Source organism: Canis lupus, chromosome 34 (assembly GCF_048164855.1).
Source record: "Canis lupus baileyi chromosome 34, mCanLup2.hap1, whole genome shotgun sequence".
In the NCBI taxonomy this organism is placed as follows: domain Eukaryota; kingdom Metazoa; phylum Chordata; class Mammalia; order Carnivora; family Canidae; genus Canis; species Canis lupus.
The window spans coordinates 5,010,477-5,038,310 of NC_132871.1; the positions used below are offsets into that span (position 1 = coordinate 5,010,477).

Below are 27,834 nucleotides of genomic sequence, written 5' to 3' on the forward strand. Positions count from 1 at the left end.
GGGTGGCTCAGGGGTTGAACAACTGGCTTCGGCTCAGGGTGTGATCCTGGGGTCCTGGGATCCGGTCCCCGCAGGGAGCCTGCTTCTCCCTCTGCCTGTGTCTGCCTCTCTCTCTCTGTATCTCCCATGAATAAATAAATAAAATTCTAAGTAACCCACAAAACTGTAAATGTGCAAATCAAAACCACAGGGTATCCCCTCACATTCATTAGGATGCCTACTGTGCAACAGAAAAGAGCAAGGCCCGGGTGAAGATTTACAGAAATTGGAATGCTTGTGAACTGTTGGTAGGGATGTAAAATGGTGTGGCTACTGTGGAAAACATTATGGGATCCCTCTGCAAACTAAAAATAGAATCACCACATGATCCAGCACTTCCAACTCTAGGTATATATCCAAAAGAATTGGAATCAGGGTGTCAGAGCTGTTTGTACATCCATGTTTACAGCAGCATTGTTGCTGATCGGTAGAAGCAATCTGAGCGTCCCCTTCATGGATACAAGGAAAAACAAAGTGAGGTATCTACACAGAATTGAATATTATTTAGTCTTCAGAAGAAAACTGACACATGCTGCCATATGGATGGACCTTGAGGACATGACGCCAAGTAAAATAAGCCAGTCATGGAAACACGGATACTGTATTACTCCATTTATGTGAGACCCACTGCAGCAAGCTTACAGACGCAGAAAGGGACATGGTGCTTGTCGGGGGCTTGGGGCAAGGGACGATGGGGAGCTGTTGTTTAATGGGTGTAGAATTTTTGGTTTGCGAGAAGAAAAAGTTCTGGAGATTGATTGTACAACCATGTGAAATAAACTTGGCACTACTGTCGTGCACCTAAGAATAATTAAGACAGTAAATTTCCTGTTCTGTGTAGCTAGTCACCATTTTAGAAAACTAAAAGGAATCAAGAGTTCTAAGGAATACACTTTATTGACTTGAAACATCCCTCCCTCCAAAGATAAAACCTAGATATGCTTGATATTCTTGCAGAGAATCCATAGATACTTCTCCGAGTCTAAATACTTGACCGTAGGTCTCATCCCTGTGTACAGGGAGAAGAACAATCACTAACTCTAAGTGATCATAAAGCCCCAGAACATGACAGCCATTCTAGAAGACTTCTATATGGTCTACATCCCATTGTCCCAGAAGGGAAGTTACCTGGATTTCCCCTGAGATAAACTGAAGTCCATTGGGCTGGGCGCAGCTTGCTGACTTCTGTTCTCCTCCAGAACTAAAGGTCACAGATATGACCAATACTTGTGGGAGGATTGATTACCGGTATCTCTTGCTGACATTTCTCATTCTGGGATAGTAGTTCAGGTCTCCATCCTTTCTAAATATTTTTCAACTTTTAATACTTCTTAGTTATCCCTTCTTATTTTTAGTCTTCTTTTTTCTCAAGCAGTTGCTCTTAAAAAAAATTGTTACACTTATATCTGAGATTTTATTGGAATTGTTTATCCTAGTTTTCTACGAATCGTTACTTCAACTGAGAGGCATCTAATTTCTTTTTTTTTTTTTTTTTATGATAGTCACAGAGAGAGAAAGAGAGAGAGAGGCAGAGACACAGGCAGAGGGAGAAGCAGGCTCCATGCACTGGGAGCCCGATGTGGGATTCGATCCCGGGTCTCCAGGATCGCGCCCTGGGCCAAAGGCAGGCGCCAAACCGCTGCGCCACCCAGGGATCCCAGGCATCTAATTTCTAAAACATTGTTTGCCTAGTAAATATATTATGACTACATCTTTATTCCTAAACCTATTTTGACTAAATTGTATTTTTTTTTTTTCCAGTTGAAGTTGAAACTGCTCATGACCAAGCATGTAAGCCTTCAGTAGTGGTCTTGCATAGAAGGCCTAGACCTAGTCTATGGCTCTGCTGGCACATTTTTGTGCCGACTCATGGACTGTTCAGTGTTGTTTATAGGTTTCTCTGAACTTCTTGAACAGCAGAACTTGACTATTCAGAAGTCAGATGCCAGGTAGTTTGCAGATAAAGTTGACCTACGCTATTTCCTTCTACAATTTCTAGAGCCTTGTGAAGCAGAGACCCCAGTGACTAGTGGGTGTTGAGTCCCTTGCTCAAAAGTGGTGGTAATACCCATAAGTTTGAATTCCCTCTAGTGTTCACATGACCGGTGGGGATGCGCCTGATTTAGAACTAGGACTTGCAGTTGTAGAAATACTGAGGGGTTAGGCTAAGGCTGGTGCTTAGGTGAATATATTCTCTAGCTGGTCCCAGCCAATATTTTTTTCAATGAATAAGAGGGGTTTGTTTTGTTTTTTAGATAATTCTCTTTTAACTTGAACTTTACCATGTACATCGGCTATCACCCCAGTTTATATTTTGTATTGCAAAAGGAGACAGGTGATCCTTATCAAACTACCACTAATATTGATTCTTCCAAACCACTAGTCCCTTTTGTGGAGTGGTTACTCATTCTGACCCTTTCATTCACACATTGGAGCTCTCATCTGCTGATTTGAGTGGCACTTTCTCTTCATAGTCTCTAAAAATAATTATTCATAGACTGCTGTGAAATATGAAAACAATATTATAGCAAACATTTAGGTGATTGACTCCTCAATTTTCTCCTCTCAAACCAAAGAAATTTCCTCCTTGATAGCTATTAAACTTAGTAGGACTGAATTTGTGCCTCCAGCTTGGGGCTCTGTGGCTGACCTAAGAAGGTTTCTGGGCCCAATGTGTATAGGGGTGCATCTATACCTCACGATGGGGTATGGAAGAAATCTTGAGAGTTGCTCCTAGGATTCCTGGAGGATTGAATTCAGGTAAAATCAAGAAGAATGATGGGCTCTACTCAATAACGCAGGGGAGGGTAAGGAAGACTGCGCCCTCCAAGGATTATGGAAACACATTCAAAGCCAGAAGAAAGTCTGCCTTAGAACACAGAAGGAAGGAGTTAGAGGGGTAAGGGGGGGATGTACATTCTAGACTAGAACCCATGTGAGTCCACTTAGCTCATTAATGATATGATTATATACTGTTGTATCCATAGTGTCTTATATACCATGTTGGTTAAACAGGCGATATTGTTCAATAATCTTCAGAATCGGGATCCCTGGGTGGCGCAGCGGTTTGGCGCCTGCCTTTGGCCCAGGGCGCGATCCTGGAGACCCGGGATCGAATCCCACGTCGGGCTCCCTGCATGGAGCCTGCTTCTCCCTCTGCCTGTGTCTCTGCCTCTCTCTCTCTCTCTCTCTCTCTGACTATCATAAATAAATAAAAATTTAAAAAAAAAATCTTCAGAATCATCTGAGATGATGTGCAATGCACAAAACTCTCTTAAATAACTATAACTATTTCAAGGGAAGTCCAGTTTTTTTTTTCTTTCTTTTTTTTTTTTTTTTTTAGAAACACAAGTTTTCGTACAGGAGTACTATTGCACTAAGGACACTGAGCCTATGAGCTGTAGAGAGAAAGAGATGGGATTGATCCAGGGCAGGAAAGAGTGATTCAGGTCAGGAAAAAGCACCCCTGGGAGGAGCAACCGCTGGTGGTTGGCTCTTTGAAGCTTTGGCAGCTCCATCAGGGGCAAGTGCTAGGTGCTGTGGGCCAAAGGACCATCCCTTGGGAGCAGGAGGAAAGGTGGCATTAGGAAGATGGTGGACCCTGCCCTCTCTGGCAGATTCAGTTAGATGGCCCTTGCAGAAGATGGTGAACCTGTGTCTAACGAGGCTTTAGCTCTATTAGTCTGGGTCCACCAGACAATCTCTAGTTAATTCTGTTTGGGAATTCAATCTTATGACCTGAGTAGGGAACGGGATCCTAATTTTCAGGCGTTCTGGTAGCTTGAGCCAATTACATAGGCCCTAAATAGTGAAGTGGCTCTCGGGCTCCAAGTTGGGAGGGAGTAATGAAAGGAAAATGAATCGCACATACTCTCTTCCAAAGTAGTCCTACTTCGTGCCAACCGATTCCATTTTTATCCTGTAATTTTCCTACCTCTCCTCACACACTGATTTCTCTGGCAGAGAGATGATCATAAATTTGTCATTTGGAGTTCTGCATGAACTTTCAACAATATCTTAGTTATAAAGACAACATTTTGCCTTTAAAAAATTAAACAGTTATTAAACTTTATTATGGCAATTTTCAAATAGAAAAAATGGAATTGTATAACCAACCCATATTTATCCATTATTCAGATCCAGTAAGATACAGTCACTCTTGTTTCACTTGACAACCACCTCCCGGATTATTATTTTTTTCTCTCCTCTGCTCCATCTTCCTCCAACATTCTGGTCACAGATGATTTTAAAGCAAATTCCAGACACTGTTATTTTGTAAATATTACTAGCACACCTGAACACCATTATTCCCTCTCCCCAAACAATATTCGGTTAATATCAAATGTCCAGCCAAGTGTTCTAAATAGCCTCAAATATTTCATAAATTTTTTGCAGTTTCTTCAAGTTAAAATCCACATAAAGTCTACACATTGCCTTTGGCTGATAGGACTCAAAAGTGTCTCTTTTAAATTTTTCTTTTAATCTATAAGTTCTCTTCCTCTTTTTTTCTTATCATTTTTCTTCATTAAGAAATCATGTCATTTGTTCTGCAAAATCCTCACATTCTTGATTTTTGCTGCTTGAGTATGTTTTTCTTACAAAACACATTATCTCATTTTATCTACGTGACAACTAGGCGGAAGAGATATTTTTGCTGTTAGCGTATGAATTGATCAGGATGCAGAAGATGAATTAAGCAGTTTGTCCAAACTTAGTAAGTAGCCGAACCACATCTAGAATCTCCACCATTCGTTGAAGAAACTGTCCTTTTTCCATTGGATATTCTTTTGAAGATTAGTTGACCACGGAGGTGAGGGTCCATTTCTGGGTTTTCTATTCTGTTCCATTGGACTCTGTGTTTGTTTTTGTGCCAGGACCATGCTGCCTTGATGACTACAGCTTTGTAATATAGCTTAAAGTCTGGAATTGTTGATGCTACCAGCTTTGGTTTTCTTTTTCAGCATTCCTGTGGCTATTTGGGGTCTTTTCTCTTTCCATACAAATTTTGAGATTATTCCAGCTCGGAAAGAGGTCAATGGTATTTGGATAGGGATTGCATTGAATATGTAGATTACTCTGCACAGTGTAGACATTTTAATAATATTTGTTCCTCCGATCCATGAGCATGAAATGTTTTTCCATTTCTTTGTGTCTTCCTCAGTTTCTTTCATAAATATGCCATAGTTTTAAGAGTATAGATCCTTTACCTCTTTGGTTAGGTTTATCCTTAGGTATCTTAGGGTTTTGGGTGCAATTGTAAAGGGGTCGAGTCTGTGATTTCTCTTCTGTCACACAGTGTATGGAAATACAATTGACTTCTGTGCATTGATTTTCTATCTTGCTACTTTGCTGAATTCCTATATGAATTAGTCCTAGCCCTTTTGGGTGGAGTCTTTGGATTTTCAACATCTGTGAAGAGTGAAAGTTTGACTTCTTTGCTAATTTAGATGCCTGTTATTTCTTTTTGTTGTCTGACTGCTGAGGCCAGGACTTCCAGCACTATGTTGAACAACAGCTGTGAGGGTGGACGTCCCTGTCGTGTTCCTGACCTTAGAGGAAATGCTCTTAGTTTTTCCCCATCACAGATGCTATTCAATGTGGGTTTTTTGTATATGGCTTTTGTGATATTGAGTATGTTCCCTCTATCCCTACACCGAAGGGGGTTTTAATCAAGAAAGGATGCTGTGTTATGTCAAATGCTGTTTCTGCATCTATTGAGAGGATCATGTGGTTCTTGTCCTTTATTAATGTTGTGTCACATTGATTGATTTGCGGATGTTGAACCACCCTTGCAGCCCAGGAAAGGATCATTTGCTCATTTGGTTGAGGTGAATAATCCTCTTAATGCACTATTGGATCCTATTGACTAGTATCTTGGTGAGAACCTTTGCATCCATGCTCATCAGGGATATTGGGCTGTAATTCTCCTCTTTGGTGGGGTCTTTGGTTTCGGGAACAAGGTAATGCTGGCCTCATAGAATGCGCTTGGAAGTTTTCCTTTCATTTCTATTTTTTTGAAACAGCTTCAGCAGAATAGATATTAATGTTTGGTTAATAGGTATTAAGCGTTTGGTAGAATTCTGCTGGGAGGCCATCTGGCCCTAGAGTCCTGTTTGGGCGATTTTTGATAACTTCTTCAATTTCTTTGCTGGTTATAGTTCTGTTCAGGTTTTCTATTTCTTCCTGTTTCAGTTTTGGTAGTTTATATGTTTCTAGAAATGCATCCATTTCTTCCAGATTGCCTAATTTGTTGGCATTTAGGTGCTCGAAATATGTTCTTATAATTGTATTTCTTCAGTGTTGACTGTGATCTCTCCTCTTTCCCTTATAATTTTGAGTCCTTTTTCTTTTTGATAAATCTGGCTAGAGGTTTATCTCATTAATTATTTCAAAGGATCAGCTCCTGGTTTCATTTATTTGTTTGACTGTTCTTTTGATTTCTATTTCATTGATTTCTGCTCTAATATTTCCTGTTTCTCTTCTCCTTCTGCATTTAGGCTTTATTTGGTGTTCTTTCTCCAGCTCCTTTAGGTGTAAGGTTAGGTTGTGTAGTTGAGACTTTTCTTATTTCTTGAGAAGGCCTGTATTGCTGTATACTTCCCTCTCAGGACCATCTTTGCTGCATCCCAAAGGTTCTGAATTATTTTTTTCATTTCCATGAATTAAAAAAATATTTAAATTTCCTGTTGACCTATTTGCTAGTAGGATGCTCCTCAACCTTCATGTATTTGTGTTCCTTTCAAATTTTCTCTGTGATCGAGTTCAAGCTTTAAAACATCATAGTTTGTGGGGCGCCTGGGTGGCTCAGTGGTTGAGCATCTGCCTTCAGCTCAGGGTCCCAGGATCAAGTCCCACATCGGGCTCTCTGCGTGGAACCTGCTTCTCCCTCTGCCTGTGTCTCTGCCTCTGTGTGTCTATCATGAGTAAATACATAAAATATTTAATAATAAATAAAAATAAAACATCATGGTCTGAAAATATGCAGTGGAATAATCCCAATCTTTTGGTCCTGGTTGAGACCTGATTTGTGTCCCAGTATGTGATCTATTCTGGAGAATGTTCCATGTGCACTAGAGAAGAATGTGTGTTTTATTGCTCTAGGATGGAAGGCTCTGAATAGGTCTGTGAAGCCCGTCCTGTAATGTGTCATTAAAGCCCTCGTTTCCTTGTTGATCTTCTGCTTAGATGATCTGCCCATTGCTGTAAGTAGGGTGTTAAAGTGCCCTACTATTATTGTATTATTCTCAATGTGTTTCTTTAATGTTGTTATTAATTAGTTTACATAATTGCTGCTCCTATGTTGGCATAAATATTTACAATTGTTAGATCTTGTTGGATTTTTTTGTGACGTAGTGTCCTTCATCTCTTATAGTTTTTGGGTTTTTGGTTTAAAATCCAGTTTGACCACCATTTGCTTCAACGTGGATGGAACTGGAGGGTATTATGCTGAGTGAAGTAAGTCAATCGGAGAAGGACAAACATTATATGGTCTCACTCATTTGGGGAATATAAATAATAGTTAAAGGGAATAGAAGGGAAGGGAGAAGAAATGGGTAGGAAATATCAGAAAGGGAGACAGAACATAAAGACTCCTAACTCTGGGAAATGAACTAGGGGTGGTGGAGGGGGGAGGAGGGCAGAGGGTGGGGGTGACTGGGTGATGGGCACTGAGGGGGACACTTGACACAAATAACACTGGGTGTTATTCTGTATGTTGGCAAATTGAACACCAATAAAAAATAAATTTATTATTAAAAAAATAAAATCCAGTTTGATATAAGGATGGCTACCCCAGCTTTCTCTTGATGTCCATTAGGATGATAAATGCCTCTCCACCCCTTCACTTTCAATCTGGAGGTGTCTTTGGGTCTAAAATGAGTCTCTTATAGACAACATATTGATGGATCTTGTTTTATTTTATTTTTTATTTTTTTTTAATTTTTTAATTATTTTTTTATTTATTTATGATAGGCACACAGTGAGAGAGAGAGAGGCAGAGACACAGGCAGAGGGAGAAGCAGGCTCCATGCACCGGGAGCCTGACGTGGGATTCGATCCCGGGTCTCCAGGATCGAGCCCTGGGCCAAAGGCAGGTGCTAAACCGCTGCGCCACCCAGGGATCCCTGGGTCTTGTTTTATTATCTAATCTGATACCCTGTGTCTTTTGATTGGCGCATTTAGTCCATTTACATTCGGAGTAATTATTGACAGATAATGAATTTATTTATTTATTTATTTATTTATTTATTTATTTTTTCAGATCATGAATGTAGTGCAGTTATATTACCTGTAAGGCTGTTGTTTCTGTAGATTGTTCCTGTCTGGTCATTGTTACTTTTGGGCTCTCTTCACTCAAAAAATCCCCTTTAATATTCTTGTAGGGCTGAGTTAGTGATCACAAACTCTTAGTATCTGTTTGTCCTGGAAGCTCTTTATCTCCCCTTCTATTCTGAATGACAGCCTTGCTGGATAGAGTATTCTTGGCTGCATGCATCTCTCATTTAGCACCTGAATATATCATGCCAGCCCTTTCTGGCCTGCCAGGTCTCTGTGGACAGGTCTGCTGGCAGCCTTACATTTCTACCCTTGTAGGTTAAGGACCTCTTGTCCTGAGCTGCTTTTAGGATTTTCTCTTTATCTCTGAAATTTGCAAGCTTCACTATTATATGTCAGATATTGGCCTGCTTTTGTTGATTTTGATGGGAGTTCTCTGTACCTCCTGGACTTGAATACCTGTTTCCTTCCCCAGATTAGGGAAGTTTTCAACTAGAATTTGTTCAAATATACCTTCATTTTCCCCCCACCCCTATCTCTCCTGTTCCTCAAGGACCCGTATTATTCTAATATTATTTCACTTTCTGGTATCATTGATTTCTCAAATCCTGCCTTCATAATCCAGTAGTTTTTTTTTTCTTTCTCAGCTTCCTTATTTTCCATCACTTTGTCTTCTATATCACTGAGTCTCTCTTCTGCCTCATTTACCCTAACAGGTAGAGCCTCCATATTTTACTATGTCTATTAATAGCCTTTTAAAATTTCAGCTTGATTTGATTTTAGTTCTTTTATTTCTACAGCAGGCATTCTAGTGACTTCTATGCTTTTTTCAAGCCCAGCTAGTATCTTTATAATCATTGTTTTGAATTCTAGGCCCAACCTCTTAGTTATATCCATATTAATCTGATTAAATCCCTCACAGTGAATGCTGCCTCCTGTTCTTTCTTTTGGGGTGAGTTATTCAGTCTCATCATTATGTCCAGAAAAGAATAGATGAGAGAGAAAATACAAAAAATAGTAACAACAGCACCAGAAAGATACAAACAAAACAAATCAGAAGAAAACAAATGCCCCCCCCTCCAAAAATGAGGAAAAAAAAATCAAACAAGAAGTAAAACAGAACACAACAATAAGCTAAATGATGAATGCATTTTGGTCTGTTTATTAGAAGAAAGGAAACCAAAAGTATAATTTATATATATCATAAATGAAAAAAAAAAGCAAAAATACTTTAAAAAAGAATTGATAAAATAAGAAAACAGCTGAAAAGGAAGAAAAATAAAATGGAAACACTAATGACTAAACAACCCCACACATGCTATGTACTGTTTTCCCCAAGGTCTGAAGCCTTACAGTCGTCTGGGTGGTAAACCTGGTATTAGCTGATGTTCTGTGGGTCTTCCAAGGGAGGGGACTTTGTGTTGGTTCTCAGGTGTCTTTGCCCCGGGGCAGAACTGTTACCCCCCTTGCCAGGGCCCTGGGCTCAGTGTAAGCGGCTCCGGGTTGCACTAGGTGGCACTGTTTTGCTCCCTGAAGGCTTCCAGCACTTCAGAAGGCCTAGCTTCCCATCTGTGGCCTTGGACTCCCCTCTCTGCACCTCCTATCTCGTTAAAGGTGGTCGCCTATTTGTAGGGTGGCAGCAATTCTTTTCTCGGGTCTCAGGTTGATTCCACAGACCTACGTTGCTTTCATCGCCTACATTTCATCGATGAGGGTGATGAAAATGGTGACACCCCAGCCTGTAGCCCCGGAGCTGGACGTCCATGCCCCCACTCTTCTGTGCACCATCACAGAAAAGCAGTCGGTTACTCGTTTCCCCGGTTTCTGTCCCCACTCTGTGTTCGCCCACCTTGTGGTGGAGCATTTGAGTTCAGAAAGGCGCCCCCATTTTGGGCCTCCACACTTCATGGTGTCCTATGGTGAAGACCCACACTGTCCCTCCCAGGGGAGGGCTAGGGGTCTCGCCCTGCTTCTGCCTTTTGCTGGCCCAGCTCAGAGAGCAATTGGCCCAACACACAGCCGTCGGGGCTGGTGGCAGCACTGAGTAGGGAGCCTCGACTGGCCCTTTGGAGCCCGCTTCCCTGCTTGCGGGCTCTGGGAGCTCGGGCACACTCAGGCCCCCCATTCTCCCTGTGACCCCAGGAACCCTGAGGCCATGCCGCCCCCCTGGGACTCTGACCGGCTCCACCACCGGAGCACCTCTCAGGGGAGGTCTCACCAGGACAGACTTCTGAAGTTCCAGTTTGGCCCTTCACAGCTTATGCCACCTCCCAGGAGCCAACCCGAGGCTCCCCGCCCCAGGGCCTAGCTTCCATCTGTGGCCTTGGACCCACCTCTCTGCACCTCCTACCTCGCTAAAGGTGGTCGCCTATTTGTAGGGTGGCAGCAATTCTTTTCTCAGGTCTCAGGTTGATTCCACAGACCTATGTCGCTTTAAAATTTCCTATTAGAACTGCTTTTGCTGCATCCCGAAGGTTCCGAATGATCTGATGACTATGTAGCCGAATCCCAGGGACCAGAGGAAATTAGGGTCCTCTAGCCATCTGAACTCCTCCCCAAGACTTTCTTGAATTTATTCTTCTATGTCACTGCTCATTTGATTATTTCTTGGCCTTATTTGCTGTAGATTATAAACTAGATTATAAACTTTGGGATTCAAAATCCAGTGTTAGTTTATTTGCAGTTTTTCAGTCGAAAGCATGTGACTGATATTCAGGATCTTTATAGTGAAAAACAAAGGCCGGGCAGCCTGGGTGGCTCAGCGGTTTAGTGCCTGCCTTCAGCCCAGGACATGATCCTGGGGTCCTGGATCGAGTCCCACATTGGGCTCCCTGCATGGAGCCTGCTTCTCCCTCTGCCTGTGTCTCTGCCTCTCTGTGTCTCTCATAAATAAAGTCTTAAAAAAAAAAAAAAAAAAAAAAAAAGAAAGAAAAACAAAGGCAAACAAGGCTGTGTAAATTCTCATCCACCACTGGGGTAGAAACAGCATTTTCTCGGAGTAATGAAATATCTTCTATGTCTCTGCTTATTTTTCACTGCCATCTACTGGTGCCTGATTTTTGGACTAAAATTTTTTAAAGGAAATTTGTCAGAAGGACTTACACAGAGAGAAAAATTATGAAGTCATAAAAATTATTAGAGAAATTTCCTTTTGAAGGAATAATTGCTTTCTTGATAGGTAAAGCTACCTTAAATACAATAAAAAATCACTCACCTCTAAAAAAAAAAGTTCCCATTTTATCTACTACAATACCCGCTTAAGCACTGTAAGGGCTGCCAACTTACAGACCATTACCTGCAACTTTTATGGCATAAAATAATTATAACTTCTGTTAATAATTCTTCTCACAGTTGAATTCGTGGAAAATTAATTTTAAACTTAAAAATATAGTACAGTATTTCTGGTTGTTAATTAGAGTCTACACTTTACATGTGTGAGGTTCTGAAAACCGAGGAGGACATAAGAGAGCCATGGCTTATCCTCAGAGAAGATCATTTAAATTAATGGGGGGAGGAGGTGGACAAAATTTCTTATTTAGCTTTTTCTAAGTTTAGACAACATACATCCTTCTGCTGACTTTAGGTTTTATTTTTTGTTCTTTTTTTCCAGCTCCTTTAGGCACTAGAATTAGGTTGAGATTTTTCTTGCTTCTCAAAGTAGACCTATATTGCTTTAAAATTTCCTCTTAGAATTGCTTTTGCTGCATCCCACAGGTTTTGAATCATTGTTTCCATTTTTAGTTGTTTTTGTGTACTTTTACATTTCTTTTCTTTTTTTTTCTGGTTGATACATTCATTATTTTGTAGCACATTATTTAACCTCCATTTGTTTGTGGTCTTTCCCGATTTTTTCTTGTGGTAGGCTTGTGGTCAGAAAGATGCATGGCAGGACTTTGATCTTTCAGAATTTGTTGAGGCTTGATTTGTGGCCTAATAGGTAATCTGTTCTGGAGAATGTCCCATGGGTGCTTGAAATTAATGTGTATTCTGCTGTTTTAGTACAAGTTTTTGTTTTTTGTGTTTTTTTTTTTTTTTTTAAAGTAGGCTCCACGTCCAGCAGGGAGCCCAATGTGGGGCTTGAATTCACAACCCTAAGATCAAGACCTGAGCTGAGATCAAGAGTCAAATGCTTAACGAACTAAGCCACTCAGGCGTCCCTAGGATGGAACGTTCTGAATATATCAGTTACATCCATCTGGTCCAGTGTGTCATTCAGAGCCATTGTTTCCTTATTAATTTTCTGTTTAGATGATCTGGCAATTGATTTAAGTGGAAATGTTAAAGTCTCCTACTAGCGTATTATAATTCCTTTATGTTTGTCATTAACTGTTTTATGTATTTGGGTGTTCCCATGTTGGGTGCATAAATATTTACAATTGTGCCTTCTGGTTGGATTGTCCCTTTTATTATTATACAGTGTCCTTCTTTGATCTAAAGTCTATTTTAAGTACTGCTACTCAGCTTTCTTTTGACATCCATTTGCATGGTACATGTTTTTCCATCCCCTCACTTTTTAATCTGCAGGTGTCGTTAGGTCTAGTCTCCTATAGGCAGCATACACATGGGTCTTTATTTTTTTAATTCATTTTGTCACCCTATGTATTCTGATTATTGCATTCAGTCCATTGATATTCGAATGGACTTGATATGTATTTATTTTTTAAGATTTTATTTTATTTTTTTTAAATTATTTATTTATTTATGATAGTCACAGATTGAGAGAGAGAGAGAGAGAGAGAGAGAGAGAGGCAGAGACACAGGCGGAGGGAGAAGCAGGCTCCATGCACCGGGAGCCCGACGTGGGATTCGATCCTGGGTCTCCAGGATCGCGCCCTGGGCCAAAGGCAGGAGCTAAACCACTGCGCCACCCAGAGATCCCAAGATTTTATTTATTTTTTCATGAGATACACAGAGAGAGGGAGAGAGAGAGGCAGAGACACAGGCAGAGGGAGCAGCAGGCTCCATGCAGGGAGCCCGACGTGGGACTCGATCCCGCGTCCCCAGGATCACGCCCTGGGCCAAAGGCAGGCGCTAAACCACTGAGCCACCCAGGGATCCCAATAGATATGTATTTATTACTTTATTACTTGTTTTGTGGTTTCTGAAGATTTTTTCTAATCCTTTCTTGTCTTTCTTTTATGGTTTGCTGTTTACTGATATGTTTGGATTTCTTTCTCTTTATTCTTTGCATATTTATTAGTGGTTTTTGATATATGGCTACCATAAGGCTTGTAGATAACCTCTTCTGTACAGAGCAGTATGTATTAAGTTGATGGTTGTTTAGGTTTGAACTTCTTTTCTCCTTTCTTCTCCATGGTTTAGGTATATGGTGTCATATTTTATATCTTTTGAGTTCCCTGATTTTTTTTTTTTTTTACAGAAATATTCATTTTTACTGCTTTTGTGTTTCCTACTTTCATGCTGTGATTTTTGGTCTTTTCTTTCCAAAGAGTCTCCTTTAATATTTCTTCCAGGGCTGGTTTAGTGGTCATGAACTCCTTTAGTTTTTGTTTGCCTGGGAAATTCTCTCTCCTTCTATTCTTAATGATAGCCTTGCTGGATAGAGTATTCCTGGCTGCAGGTTTTCCCCCATTCAGCACTTTGAATATATCATGCCACTCACTTCTGGCTTTGAAAGTTTCTGCTGAAAAATCCGGTGATAGCCTTAATGGGATTTCTTTTGTATGTATTTAACTGTCTTCTGTTGTCTTGCTGACTTTAAAGTTTTATCACTAAATTTTGCTGTTTTAATGACTATGTCTTGGTATGGATTTGCTTTTGTTGATTTTGGGGGGATTCTCTGTGCCTCTAGGATCTGGGTATGTTTTCTTTCCCCAGATTAGGAAAGCTTTCAGCTATTTTTTTCTTCAAATAAATTATCTTAAAAAATATTTTATTTATTTGGCCACAGAACACACAAGCAGGGGGGGAGTAGCAGGCAGAGGGACAGGGAGAAGCAGGCTCTTTGCTGAGCAGGGAACTTGATGCAGAGCTCCATCCAGGACCCGGGATCATGACCTGAGCTGAAGGCAGATGCTTAACTGACTGAGCTACCCAGGCACCCCTCTTCAAATAAATTATTTCCTCCCTTTTCTCTTCTTCTTCTTCTTCTGGAATTCCTACAACATGAATGTTGGTACATTTGATGGAGTTCCTTATGTATATTTTTGTTTTGCATTATTCTTTTTTCTCTCTTTGGTTCAGCTTGATTACTTTCCATTACTTTGTCTTCTAGGTCATTAATTCATTCTTCTGCTTCTTCCTGCCTGTTTTTTTCTACCAAACACATGTCTCATTTTGGTTTTTGAGCCCTTTATCTGTGCTACATTACTCCTTATCTCTGTGTTAATGGTCTCACTGATGTTCTCCACTCTTTCCTCAAGTCTGGGTAGTATCTCTATGATCATTGTTTTAAATTTTCCATTAGGCACATTGCTTATATCTATTGAATCTAGATCTCTAGGCATGGCCTTGTCCTGTTCTTTTATTTGGGACAAATCCCTCTGTGTTCTCATTTTGTCTAAGTCTCTGTGCCTATTTATCTGTAATATAAGCCAGCCATATCTCCTGTTCTTGAGGATAATGGCTTTATGAACAATAGGTCCTATATGCCATACAGTCTAGTATCCCTTGTTCCCCAGGACTTGGAGCTTTTGGGATTGTCTCCAGTGTGGGCTGTGTGCTCTGCTGTTGTGTTCTGGCCACTTTATTCTTTAGGGCAGTCGTCTGCAGAGGCTCTCTTTGTCTGTCATGAGTAGTGTTTGGTCTTTGGCCTGAAGGTGGTGCATTTTATCTAGGTGTGCTCTGGTCTGTACCTGAGAGTTGTCACCACTCCCCCTGGAAGCAAGACCTCAGAAACCTGTGCCAGGAATTGTGGTGTTGGCAGGGGTTTAGGCCTGTCTTCTGGCGGAGGCCCCACCGTCCTGAGACTCAGGCAAGCAGGACTACGAAGGGCAGTTCCAGTGGAGTGCAGGGGACAGGGCTTGGTAGTGAGTGTGGGTGCTGTGCTGGTTCTCACAGATGGCCCAGTGCTTATGCTGAGGGGTGGGTGAAAGAAATGGCTCTGCCAATTCCTTTGTTCCTGGGTGGGGGGGTCTCTAGGTATTTCCTCTCTGGGATGTGCTCCAAGATGAACAATTAATCTGTGTGCCCCAGGTGCTCTTCAGATCACCATTTCCACATTGTGTGTCCATGGGGTGTTTGTCCTTTCTTTTTTCCAAGAGTAGTCTCAGGGTCCCCAGGCTCTCCCAGAGCCAAATATGCTGACCTTTAATAATCCAGGTGTAAGGGGGATCCCTGGGTGGCTCAGAGGTTTATCACCTGCCTTTGGTCCGGGGTGTGATCCTGGAGTCCCGGGATTGAGTCCTGCATCTGGCTCCCTGCATGGAGTCTGCTTCTCCCTCTGCCTGTGTCTCTGCCTCTCTCTCTCTCTCTGTCTCTCTTGTGAATGAATAAATAACATCTTTAAAAAAAACAAACAAACCCAAAAAACAATCTGGGTTTAAGTCCTGCTGTTTGCAAGAAGTCATGAAACTTGGGCCCTTGTGCGTTCCAAGCCAGTTGCTATAGGGATCCATGTTGCCTGTGTGCTAGTTTGTCTCTTGCCCTTTCCCAGGCCTGTGGCTCCCTCTCCACTGCAGTGGCCACAATCTGTCTCTCTCAAGCTGCCCACGCCTCTGCATTTCCTACCTTCTGTGATGTGGCCCCTCTTCTACCTTTAGTGTGGAGTTTGTTCGGCCAGTCTTCAGATTGACTTTGGGGGTATTTAGGACATGATAGTTATCTAGCTGTATCTGTGGGACACGGTGAGCCTGGGGTCCTCCTATTTGGCTGCCATCTTCCCCTCTCCGAAGATCTTTCGTTTTTCTTAAAGTAGGTTTTTTTTTGTTTGTTTTTTTTTTTTATCACTATAAACTTTTATTGGAACTGCTTTTGCTGCATCCTATAGGATTTGGTATGTTGTATTTTCATTTTCATTTGTTTTGAGGCATTTACAAAATTTGACCATTGATAGCTTGGTAGGTTAATTAATGTTCTGTATGATTATTACTAATATCATTTCATAATTGTTCTGTTTTAGAGTTCTCTTGTTCTTCCTCTTTTGTGGTCTTCCTTTGTGAGCTGTTAATGTTTTGTAGTGATCCACTTTAATTCCATTCTCTAACTTCTGTGACTCTATTACAGGTTTTGCGGTGTGGTTACCATGAATTTTAACGTAGAACATCTTTAAACACCTCAGTCTATTTTATGCTAACAATTTACTCTCCTACAAAAACCTTACCCCTTTACTTCCCTTTTGTGAATCTGATGACACAATTTAAACCTTATCTTTAGTATGAACAAACTGTCATAGTTATTACTACCTTTGTCTTTCCACTTTTATATTAGATTTATAAATGATGGACCCACCAGCATCACATTATTCTGAATCTAAGTATTACTTTGGCCAGTGAGACTGATACTTTCATATTCTTTGTATTTACTAATTAATGCCCTTTCAAGAAAGAAAGAAATTCCTTTAACATTCCTTGTAAGGCTTGTTTAGTGGTGACTTCCTCCAGCTTTTGCTTCTCTGGAACTCTCACTTTTAATTCTGAAGGACAATTTTGCCAGGTATTCTTGGTTGGAAGTCATGAGTTCCTCCTTGTTGTGACCTAGCACAGGGGGATGGGTTTTATGGGATTGTGTCATAGCTGCTTCTGCCCAGTTCAGTGTGGGTTTTTCTCTCATTAACCTGATGGACAGGAGTCACTTGGCTAGGGTCTGGATTTCTTTTAGAGGGAATGGTTTTGTACACAGCTGTAGATTCAGTGTCCATGGGAGGAGGTGGGCTCAGGAGACTCCTATTACACCATCTTCTCTACTAGAATCAACTCTTTATTTTCTCTATTTGAGGTCAAATATTAAAATGTTTGGAATAGCAGTTCTTTACCAGTAGTTGATAGGGAACGAGTTTTTTGTGGACCTTAGCACAGATCTTTTTGAATAGGTTTTTTTTATCTGTATCTTTTTTTTTTAACAGGACAGCAAGTACTAAAAAATGTATTCAAGTGACTAGACAGTGTAAGCGAGTGATCAGGATTTTCGTATTGGTTAGTCTGACATTAGCTTGCAGCCATAACTCAGGTTTATGACCCCTCACAAAGCAGATAAACCTCTAAGAAGGGGATTGTATGACAGTACAAGAATCTAAGTGCAAATCTAGTGTTAAATATAAAAAAGACTCAAGTTGTGAATGACTAACATTTTTGTATATGATCAGTAATACATTTCTATTTAGCCTGGTGGCAGACCTGAATTGTCATTACTTTTACTGAAAACAAGCTATTCACCAGAGGAATTTGGGTGTATTTAAGTTTCAGTTTATGTGTAGAGTAGCATGCTACTAGAAAGATCATTTTCTTCTCATCCTCAGAATCAGTTACAGGAATCATTATAGAAAATTGAAAATACATTTTGTTAACTTGACCTCTGTACTATTTAACAATCATGATGGACTGGATATGTCTAATTTAAGACATTTACCTGAGTTTGGTAGACCTAGGGCCTAATTATACAAAAAACCTGTTTTAAAAAGGGCTGAAAAATACCTCATTAAAGCCTTTCATATTCTAAGCATCTTTGTAAATATGTTCCATAGGAAAAAACATAGCAATTCTGATAACTATACTTAGAAAATTCCTGCTTTGAATACCATTAGAAAACAAAGCACAAATCTAAAGAAAACTTTTACAATATAAAAATAATATCATTTTCGTTTATCTTAATCACATTAAGTAAAAAAGATATAAAAGATTCTAAATAAAATTTGGGAAATTGGAATAGATAAGCATCATTAATATTAAAACACAAACTCCAAATTGTTTTACATATTTAAATATACCTAATTTTCAAATATAGTTGCCTGACAATGGTCTCTGGTATGCTAGAAATGATGCTTTGTTACCCAAGGCACACAAAAATGGTGTTGCTGAGAGAAATGGCCTATTTCAGCTGGCACTCTTCAGGGTGCTCTATTGCACTTACGTTAAAACCTTAATTCTGCCAGCTGTTTTTGAGATACTCAATGACACTGATTTGACTGCAGAAAATAGCCTCCTGATGGATACTGTAGGATATATATTTAACACGACTCCCAGTAGCCCTGGCTTTAGAGCCAATTCCACAAGTACATACTGAGACCAAGTTACAGGATATATAGTGTTCACTATTTTTTTTTTTTTTTTTTACTGCCTAAGATGTTTTTCAGTAAGTTTGGAATTCTATTTACAGGTAACAGTATAGGTACCTATAACCTATTTATGAGTTCAGTGTCAGAACTGTGAATTACAGATGCTCGGGAGACAGGAATCATCCCTTGGATTCCTACATATGCTTCAGGGTCCAGCACAGTGGTATTCACATAATTGGTACAATAATTCAATAAACACTAAGACTTCTTTAGGTCTTCCATTTTAGGATTATTGTAGAAAGCCAATTTTGAGATTTCTAGGCAATGAAAATTTAATACATGAAAGGTACTTTACTTGCCATTACTGATCATATTTCTAAAAAGTGGTATTAAATTTAGATTAGAAGTGGAGATTGTTCTGTAACTGCCCACATATATGAAGGATTCAAATGAAGCAAATGGGAGAGGATATGAATAGGATTAGACTAGAAAATAAATTTTTATACAAATTGTAGTGATAATTATGAGGAAATACTGGGGAAGGAAAGTGACATTAAAAAATAAAACTCTTCCATATAATAAGGCATAATCCTAATGTTTCTGGGAAAACTTTTTTTTTAATTTGCTGACTTCTTTTGATCAAACAGAATTTTTACCATTCCACAGACTTTGAATTGTAACTAAACAACTGCATGTGTTGACGTTTGTTAAAATGCAAGGAAAAAAAAAAATCCCATCCTTAGATTTATATACTTAATTTTTTTAAAAAAATAAGTTCAGTTATGCCAGTATTTATCTGAAAACAGCAGCATCCAACAGTAAACTAATAAATGGAATAACCACAGTGTCATTATGAGCTATAGTGAAACAAAACTGCAAAGTTACTTTTCCTATTTGAATAATGAAGAAATCAGATCAGTGAAAAAACACAACTATGGAGCAGGGGGAAAAAGCAAATGTAAATAAAAGATCTGTATCAAAACTAAGTCCAGAAGGCAAAACCATACATATTAGAATTATGCTTCAAAAGTCATTTAGTATCACAGGGAAAACTTTTAAGAAAGCAATTCAGAAAATAAATGAACACACATGTTTAAAATATAGAACTCTAAATACTTGATATATTTGGGATACTCTACAGTGCCAGTTAATAGCTACAAATATGGTTTTCCTCAGGTATTTGTAGATGCTGTAGAAATCTATTGGGTTTATTTATTGTTACAAAAATTCTTCTCAATTGTGAAAAATTAAAATCAGTTCTTTAACCTTAGAAAGAAAAGAATCGCTTTACTGTAATACAGCACTGAAAATAGGATATCTGTTTGCTATGTTGTGTTTTCAAAATGAAACAGGATCATTTTCATCCAATTTTTAGAATAAGTGACTAAATCAAGTTTTCAGGCCAGCCACAAAACTTTAAGGAAGAGAGTCCCGTTTTGTACAACTTAGACAGGTATGTACGTCATAGGGCAGGTTCCTGTCTGAGCCAGCCAGTCTTAACATCATTTCCAGGGGTCAGTAATCAATGACCCATGGACTGAATGTGGCTCGTGGCCAACTGTTGGTGAATGGCCCTGAGCTAAGAATGGTCTTTACATTTTTTAAAGGGTCGTAAACAAAACAAAAACAGAATATGTGACAACTGTATATGGTCTAGAAAGCCAAGGATCTTCACGATCTGGCCTTTTACAGAAAAAGCTTGCAGCCCCTTCATTTATACCAGTGTTGTACAGAATTCAGACAGTGCAATTACAAGTCCAAGATAATGTTCATTTATTCCCATGAAGACTGTAGTAACATCCTGAAAAGACGTCTTCTGATGTCATTTGTTAGAACTCCTTTTCTTTTCTCTTCATCTTCAACATCATTAAAGTTCATCCTACAATAATGTACAAGTCATTGAAAGCAAAAGTATGAATTGAAATTAAAATTTTTTCTACCTTTAAAAAAATAATTACTATTTAATGGATGGATCGCTGTATGAAATACACATTGCTTAACTGTAACAATGGAAAAGAAAAGGGTGTCTCTCAGTTCTTTCCTGTCCATGCAGATGCTACAAATTACACTTTTACAGTCATATTGGTATGTTTAACTTAATTTCAATTATGATATTCTGACTTATGACTAATAACATTTTCTATTTCAAATATTTAACAACTTGAGATAAGAGTCAGATTTTCAAACCTCTTGAGGAAGCTAACATAGTCAAAACATGAGAAAAATATTTCTGTAAACCCAAGAAAATAAAGATTTGTAACTTTCTTTTAGATTTGGATAAAATGTAACTCTCAAAACGGTATGTAAGGCTTCTTTCTATATTGGAGTCTGCAGTTCTAATACGGTTCTATAAAGCCAGACGTCTCCCTGTCTCTAGCCCTCTCCAGAATCTGTGTTTTTTTCTGTCCTTTTTTCACCTTACAGGGAAAGAATCTAAAAAAATCTCATAGGCCATTTTATTGAATTCCACTCAGAAAGCATTCCAGCATTCATGGACTCGAAGTATGTCCTGGGATGACAATGATTTAAAAAAGGGAGAAATCAACAGTTCTTCCACAGAATAGCAAAGGGGCTTCACTGCCTCTTGACAGGTAAATTTCAAGGAGGGGCCAAGATGAATACGGTTCTGATACATCCTGACTCTACACCAGAAGAAAATCTGCTATGCAAAATATATTATGAGGCTCCAGTATATTTATTCCCAACAAGTCAATGCTTTATTTGTATTTGAACAAAATTTAAATAATTTATGGCCATAGTTCACTATTTTGTGTTAAGCTTAGCAATTTGGACAAGTAATACCATTTATCAGTGTATACAGGCTACAGTCTAATGGTCATATTTTCCAATCAAGAAACTTCAACTTTACTATTTTTTTGAAGCTTCCATTGTACCTGTTTATTGATGGATATAAGGTACAGTAAGGATAGATAATGTTTGCCAAGTCACCTCTACATTGTAGTCCTTACCTTATCTCTCTTTCCATGATTTTGGAGATTTTTCAATTTTTCATGTATTAAGGTAGCAATTTCTTTTGCATCTCTGGCATCTATCTGCTCTCCCCAAATATTTCTCTGAAATTAGAAACACTCCTCTTATAATCAAAACATGACATTTCCATCTAAGAAACTTGATTAATCCTTTAAAGTTCTAAATATTTGAAACTCCAATTTCCTCAAGGAAATAATGCCACAAAAGCAGTTAACTTCTAACTTAGTTAATTAAATACAATACCGTAGTGGCAACATGTAAAACAATTCCTTGGAAAAAATGCATCGCTAACTCCAATTGCCTTAAAACACAACTGAACTGTAAAGAGAGAGACATTCCTCAGAGGACTCCAATCACTCTAATACACGTCACAGGCACAGCCAACACCCTGACCAACAACACTGGAGAGTAATGTCTGTCTCTAGGTTCTCATCTGCTCAGGGCAGAGAGGTGGCTTTGAAAAGCGGGGAAGGGGGCAGGTCAATATATCAGGCTTGCTCCTCCTGGATCTGGAGTCATTTATTTCCTCCTTCCTGGTGGGGGCTCCACACTGTGTGTCAGGATCTTGTTTTTGTGTGTTACTGCCCACCGGAGCTGTACTGCCGTTTACCACAGTCATTACTCCGCTGTGGTCTTCACCCTGGCCTGGTCTCCCACCCCGTCTCTTGGTTTACACGGGCATATCTGCAGTCCTCATGTCCTTTGGGCTCTTCTACACACAGGATAACATCATCTTTTCAAACAGCTCCTGCTATGGCCTGATTAATTCTGTGACTGCTCATTATACTGATACCTCCCTAATATCATTCTGAGTAGGACCCCTATCGAGGTCACCCATTTCTCAGCTGTTCTGAGAATCAGAGAGGAGAGCCAGCGATTCCAAAGGAATGAAGACTCAGGTACTGGGATAAGCTCCTTTACTCTGAGTTCTGCTTACTACAGGCCATTCTTAAGACAGAATTAACCTCTCTGAAAAATCAAAATCCTTCACTGAAAAATCTAGATGTCAATACTAGACTTCTGAAATTCATCATCAAATTTCATTAACTCTACTTCAAAATATAATTTTTAATAAATAGCAAGATCTTAAGCTGATGTTCTTTCTCAAAAAGTATAAACATATTTGAAATTACTTATTTCAAATATTTTACCAGAAAACATGAATACACGGCAAATCCTCACATAGTTACAGTTTTGTTGTCAAAAATGTCATGGTTTTACTCAGAAGATAGCTAAAGTCGTGAGTACTTTCAGTTAGCAATTATATTGGTTGAAAGATCATTTATATAAATGGCTGTAGGGGTTATCACCTGAATTTTAAGACCCACTGGTAGATGTCTAGGTTTCTTTTTGGGGGGAGAAAACACATTATTGTCAGTGGCACAGAGAAAGGAGTTATCACCAAACCAAGGAACCCTAACTTTTATTTTGTAGTATAAATCACCAATAGATATTTCTCAAGATAAATGTTCAGGTACTAGTCTATTTCAAAAATATCATGATAGTATTCTTTTAATTTTTTTTCTTTTCCTGGAAAAAAATAATTACAAAGGTAATATGCATTATTTTTACAAAAGTAGGAAATATAGAACTTCACAGAAAATAATTATCTTGAAATCTCAACTCACAGAAAATTACTACTAGTATTCTGGTATGTTTCTTTAGTAGTTTCTATAATTCAGGAGTATAAAAATTTTAAGGCAATGGATCATACCAACTTTGAGACAGAAAAACTTCTTAAAATCATTTGATGCCTATGTTGAAGCTTTCTTTTACATATACATAAAAGAAAAAATAACAAAAGGGAAAAAAAGGCTAATACAAACATTCAGACTAGTAATAAACCTTTTCAACTTGGTCTGCTAAAGGAAAGGCACATGTAGGAAAGCCTTGTACATACCTTTGCTCTTTCATAGGGATAAAATTTAACAGTTGGATAGGCTCTGATACCAGCTTTCTGGCATGTTTGACCATAAGCCTGACAATCTACTTTTCCAGCTTTCACTTTTCCTTTAACCATCTGAAAAGAGAGAAATATGGTTTGCCATTCTCTGTGGCATAAACTATTTTGGTAATCATAAAGCAACATGATACTAAAATTTTAAATCTTTATAATTTTAAGGACCTGTTTTAAAAACTTAAGCTTTTATCCTTTCCACCCTAACAAGATCGCTTCCAACTTTTTACTGGCTCCTTAAATGCCTATTTACCCAGAACCACCTCTCCAAGAGTAAATAAACTCTTATCAGGAAAAACTCTTTCTTGGTACCCACACCTTGTCCCTCACACCACAAACACCTCAGATTCTATCCTCATTCGCCTTCCTCCTTTCTCTGGTCTTACGTGTGGACGTAGCACTCTTCATCCTGTGGAAGCCTGACAACTACACCTACGTCCTCCATTTCCTCTCTATCAGGTTTCTTACTTGCTCTACAGGGTATGATCCGCTATATTCAAGATATGGCTGCATTACAAAATAAGCTAAGTTTTTCAGTGAACAAGGGAGTAAAAACTTTTTGATAGAATTACTAGAGAAAAAGGAAGCATAAGAGGAGAAGATCTAATATAACTAAAATAATCTTTTGTAACTCCTGGGAGCTTTGAAATCCCTTTGCTAAAGAAATCCTCCAGGCTTGGGATTTTTGCTTTTGTTTTAGGCTGGTGAACAGAATTTTCTCACCCTAGTGAGTGTTTTACAGCCCATGGCAAAGCTCCTTGAAGCAAGGAAGCTAACAATCTGGATTAGCTAGTGAGCAGGATGACGGTGACAGAAACCACAAAAACTTTCAGTTTATGCATTCACTTAAATTTTATAAGCATTTACTGAGTTAGACACAGAAAAGACCTGTACACCTTGCCCTCAAGAAGTTCAGTCTTACGGAGGAGACACGTAACTAAATAAATATTTAACATTCATTGTGTAACTACACCAATGGAGTCCAAGATATCAAAGTGAACTGACTGAGGAGTGTGAACACAGAAGTGCCAGTTGAAGCTGGGTTTTGTAGGATAAGGAGAAAAAGATCCAGATGACCATGGTAAGGAAAAGGCATTTTAGACAGAGGGAACAGCACATACTTGTTTAAAAACCTGGAGTACTCTGTTGTGCCTGAACTGTAAGGTGTGGGGTGGGGACAGAGATAGAGCTGAAGAGGGAGGAAGGGTCCCATCAGAGACCTGCGATCAAGGATGCAAGCCCAGAAACTTATTGACACGAAGCTGGAGAAGGCAGACTGGCAACAGAAGACTAGCTAAAAGGTACGCATGAGCAGTCTAGATGAGAGGATGAAGGCTTGAGCAGAGAGGGGACGGTGAGGAGACCACAGATTTGAAAGGCATTAAGGAGGCAGTGATGGCCTGGTGGGCAGCAGAGTAATGGTGATAAAGGAAAGAAATAGGAAACAAGCAGGAGAAGTGAGGTGTCTGGCTGTCAGGGGTAGGTAGATGATGTCATCCATCAAGATAGGAGATGCTGCTAAAAGCATTCATAAAGAAGGAAGAAATCTGCAAAGATTAGAGTCATAGAAATGAAATGGAGTTTCAAAAAATACACAGGAAACTTTTAAGAAAAAAGAATATTTAAAATTGTATCTAATTATTTTATCTAATTTTAAAATAAATGTTATTTTATCTAATTACTGAAACATGCATGTGACTACAAGTTATTTAAGTAGATAGACGAGACTTACTCTAGCCAAGAGCTCAAACTCTGGAGCAAAATTTTGGCAAGGTCCACACCAAGGAGCATAGAAATCAACCACCCAGTGATTTTTCCCTTGTAGAACTTTTTCATTGAAAGTCTGAGGAGTTAAGTCTATGGATGCTTGAGGTAAAAATCTGTGGCAAGGGATCAAAATTATTTTTCATTATATGAAGCCAAAGCAAACATCTAAAATATAATTTTGCAAAAAGTTTCTAAAAAGGACTTCAAAGTTATCTTGGTAAATTATAATTCTTTACCAGGTAGTTTAAAATGCTATAGCCTTAAACAACTCATAATATATGTAACTACAGACATAAAAGGAAGGTCAAAAGCAATAAAGTCAATTTACAATGATGCATATTTTGATTACTCACCCTAGACCCCAAATTCTCAGGGAATAAGCATCTCTATTCCAACCGTTGTAACTACTGAAAGAAAAAAAATATGTAAGTTGTAAATACTATTTTCTAATATTGGATATGTTCAGAAAACCATCTCTCTGCAGCAATTTAAAAGTTTAACTTATTGACCACGTAGCGCTTCACCTAGCTGTAAACGGTGCTTATATGGCTTCCCAAATACATTTTTCTCTAAGTCTTGATGTTTTTTTTTTTTTTTTTGTGCTCCAGATAGCCCTGAATGTCTGGCTGCCTGCTGGGCATCTACAGACGCATGGGAATGGCAAAACTTCAGATGTCTACGACCTCATCTTCAGAGACTTCACTCTGGTCGTTACGTCCATCAAATTCCTACATACTTAAGGCCCATGTCAAAAGCCGCCTCATCAACGCAGCCTTCCATGATGTCCTCTCATAGCTGTGATCCTCTCCTCCTTTGAAATCCATGGGCCAGTATAATACTCCTTCTACTCTGCCTTGCACTGGACTCTTCTACCTCCAATACCATGTGGTGTTACAGGCACGGAGACAGATGGGCTCATCCCCACTTATACACCTTAGCGGCCGTGTGCCGTGGGAAAGTCGTTGAAGGGCTGTCCGTCAGTTTACTCATCTAATAGTGGGAAGTACAAGCATTCTTATTTCTCAGGGTACATGTGAGGACTCGTGGAAATAACGTGAGCAAAGGGTCTAGTATAGTACCTGGTACCAAATACTGATTTCCTAAATATCAGCACTTCCTCTCTATCTTCTGTACCAGCGTGCCAGTTTCATGAACACTGGGATTGTTCAATTCTTTTTTCATCTGCTGAGGTTTTCACCAGCACACGATCCTAAAACATGGTGGGCTCCCCAAAAATACTTGTTGGGTTAACTTTTATTTAGTCAAGATAACTTTTTTTTTTTTAAAGCTTATTTATTGTATTTAAGTAATCTCTACGCCCAATGTAGGGCTTGAACGCAAGACCCTGAGACCAAGAGTCACATACTTTTCTGACTGAAGTAACCAGGCACCAGAGTAAGGTAACTTTAACTGTTTAAATAAATGGTTATAATAAATTGTCTTTAAATTTTAGGCAACACTTACTGATACTGATAAGCTTTATTTGATTTTTGGGGGTAAAATCTTATCTCAGGGTATCTCCGAACATTTTCTTGGGCACAAAAAGAATGATACTGTTGGCAGTCTATGCTGCCCACATTGATCAGTCCAGTTAATGTCTATAAAAGAGAAAAGAGGAGATAAATAGATCAAAGTGATTAGAATAAAATTACCTCCATAACTATTTGTTTACATTAGAGAAATCATCACTGTGAGATGGTTATGTTATTTATCAGTGATTTTCACCAAATAAAAATAGGTAAGGGTTTAAAACATTATAGTAATGAATTGAAAATGTAATGTTGAAGTTAAGACCTTATTGCAGATTAAACAATAGATTTTGTTCATGTTCTATGCAGGGGGAAAATTTGGTATCTCTAAAATTTAATGTAAGAAACCAGGAACTAATGAAGGTCTCTGCAATGGTATTTCCAATGTATTTTTCAAATAGAGTCTGGCATTGCAGCACATTGAATCATGCTCAACTTTAAAAATTTTACTGAAAAGAGAACTCTTTTGAACTCTTTGGCTTATGCATTTTTTTCTTAGAAATATAGTGATTTCATTTTCCATTATCATATTTAAATAACTTTTTTCCAATCTTTTGTGCTTTATATAACACTCTGTATAGAAAATAGATTTTTGGAAAAAAAAAAAAGAAAATAGATTTTTGGGATGACTTTGGCAGAAATTTGGTCATATATGTAACAAATAAGTGACGCAGGAAAAAAAAGATTCTATTCACTCAACCAGACAGAAACAGAGTTGAAATCTAACTGGTATAACTGGAACTGTTAAATGATAATCTGGAGGTGGGTTCATCTCAGTTTCAAAATAGTTCTGTTAAATAAACATTCATGCTACATGTTAAGATTTAAAATAAATTACTATACTATACCCGGGCCATTCTTTTCCATTCTGGCATTAGGACTTGACATGGATGACACCATGGAGAATAGAAATCAACCATCCAGACTTCGTCATGTTTTCTCTGTTTAACCAGTTCATTGAAAGTGGTGGGTGTCAGGGAGATCACTGAAGGATTCATAAGGTCCTACAGAGAATGGAACTTTCATTATAACAAATACATTCTTGGCAAACTGCTGTCACTTAGAAAGTTCCTTTTCTGAATAATCAAAAGATACGGATATTTAAA

The 27,834-nt window shown here is 38.8% G+C and overlaps 1 protein-coding gene and 1 long non-coding RNA gene across 6 annotated transcripts in view; one reads left to right on the forward strand and one right to left on the reverse strand.

The window, feature by feature from the left end:
• Positions 1–1,149: 1,149 nt before the first annotated feature.
• On the forward strand, positions 1,150–27,748 carry LOC140624358 (uncharacterized). Of its 2 annotated transcripts, none has more exons than XR_012023843.1 (3): positions 1,150–1,329; positions 1,548–2,799; positions 25,812–27,748. It is a non-coding gene; the product is annotated as an uncharacterized lncRNA (long non-coding RNA). The 2 variants fall into 2 exon arrangements; XR_012023842.1 differs by lacking the exon at positions 1,548–2,799 and adding an exon at positions 20,909–21,075 and having other exon boundaries at positions 25,808–27,746.
• Positions 19,577–27,834, reverse strand: part of DNAJC10 (DnaJ heat shock protein family (Hsp40) member C10) — a 74,714-nt gene continuing 66,456 nt past the window's right edge. For all 4 annotated transcript variants that reach the window (XM_072811142.1, XM_072811140.1, XM_072811139.1 and 1 more), the window contains 7 exons: positions 27,577–27,732; positions 26,664–26,797; positions 25,553–25,606; positions 25,165–25,312; positions 23,376–23,495; positions 21,454–21,558; positions 19,577–20,363 (listed from right to left, as the gene is read on the reverse strand). In XM_072811142.1, coding sequence (XP_072667243.1) covers positions 20,352–20,363; positions 21,454–21,558; positions 23,376–23,495; positions 25,165–25,312; positions 25,553–25,606; positions 26,664–26,797; positions 27,577–27,732 — 729 coding nt within the window. In that variant the 3' untranslated portion in view covers positions 19,577–20,351. The remainder of the gene's footprint in view (positions 20,364–21,453; positions 21,559–23,375; positions 23,496–25,164; positions 25,313–25,552; positions 25,607–26,663; positions 26,798–27,576; positions 27,733–27,834) is intronic.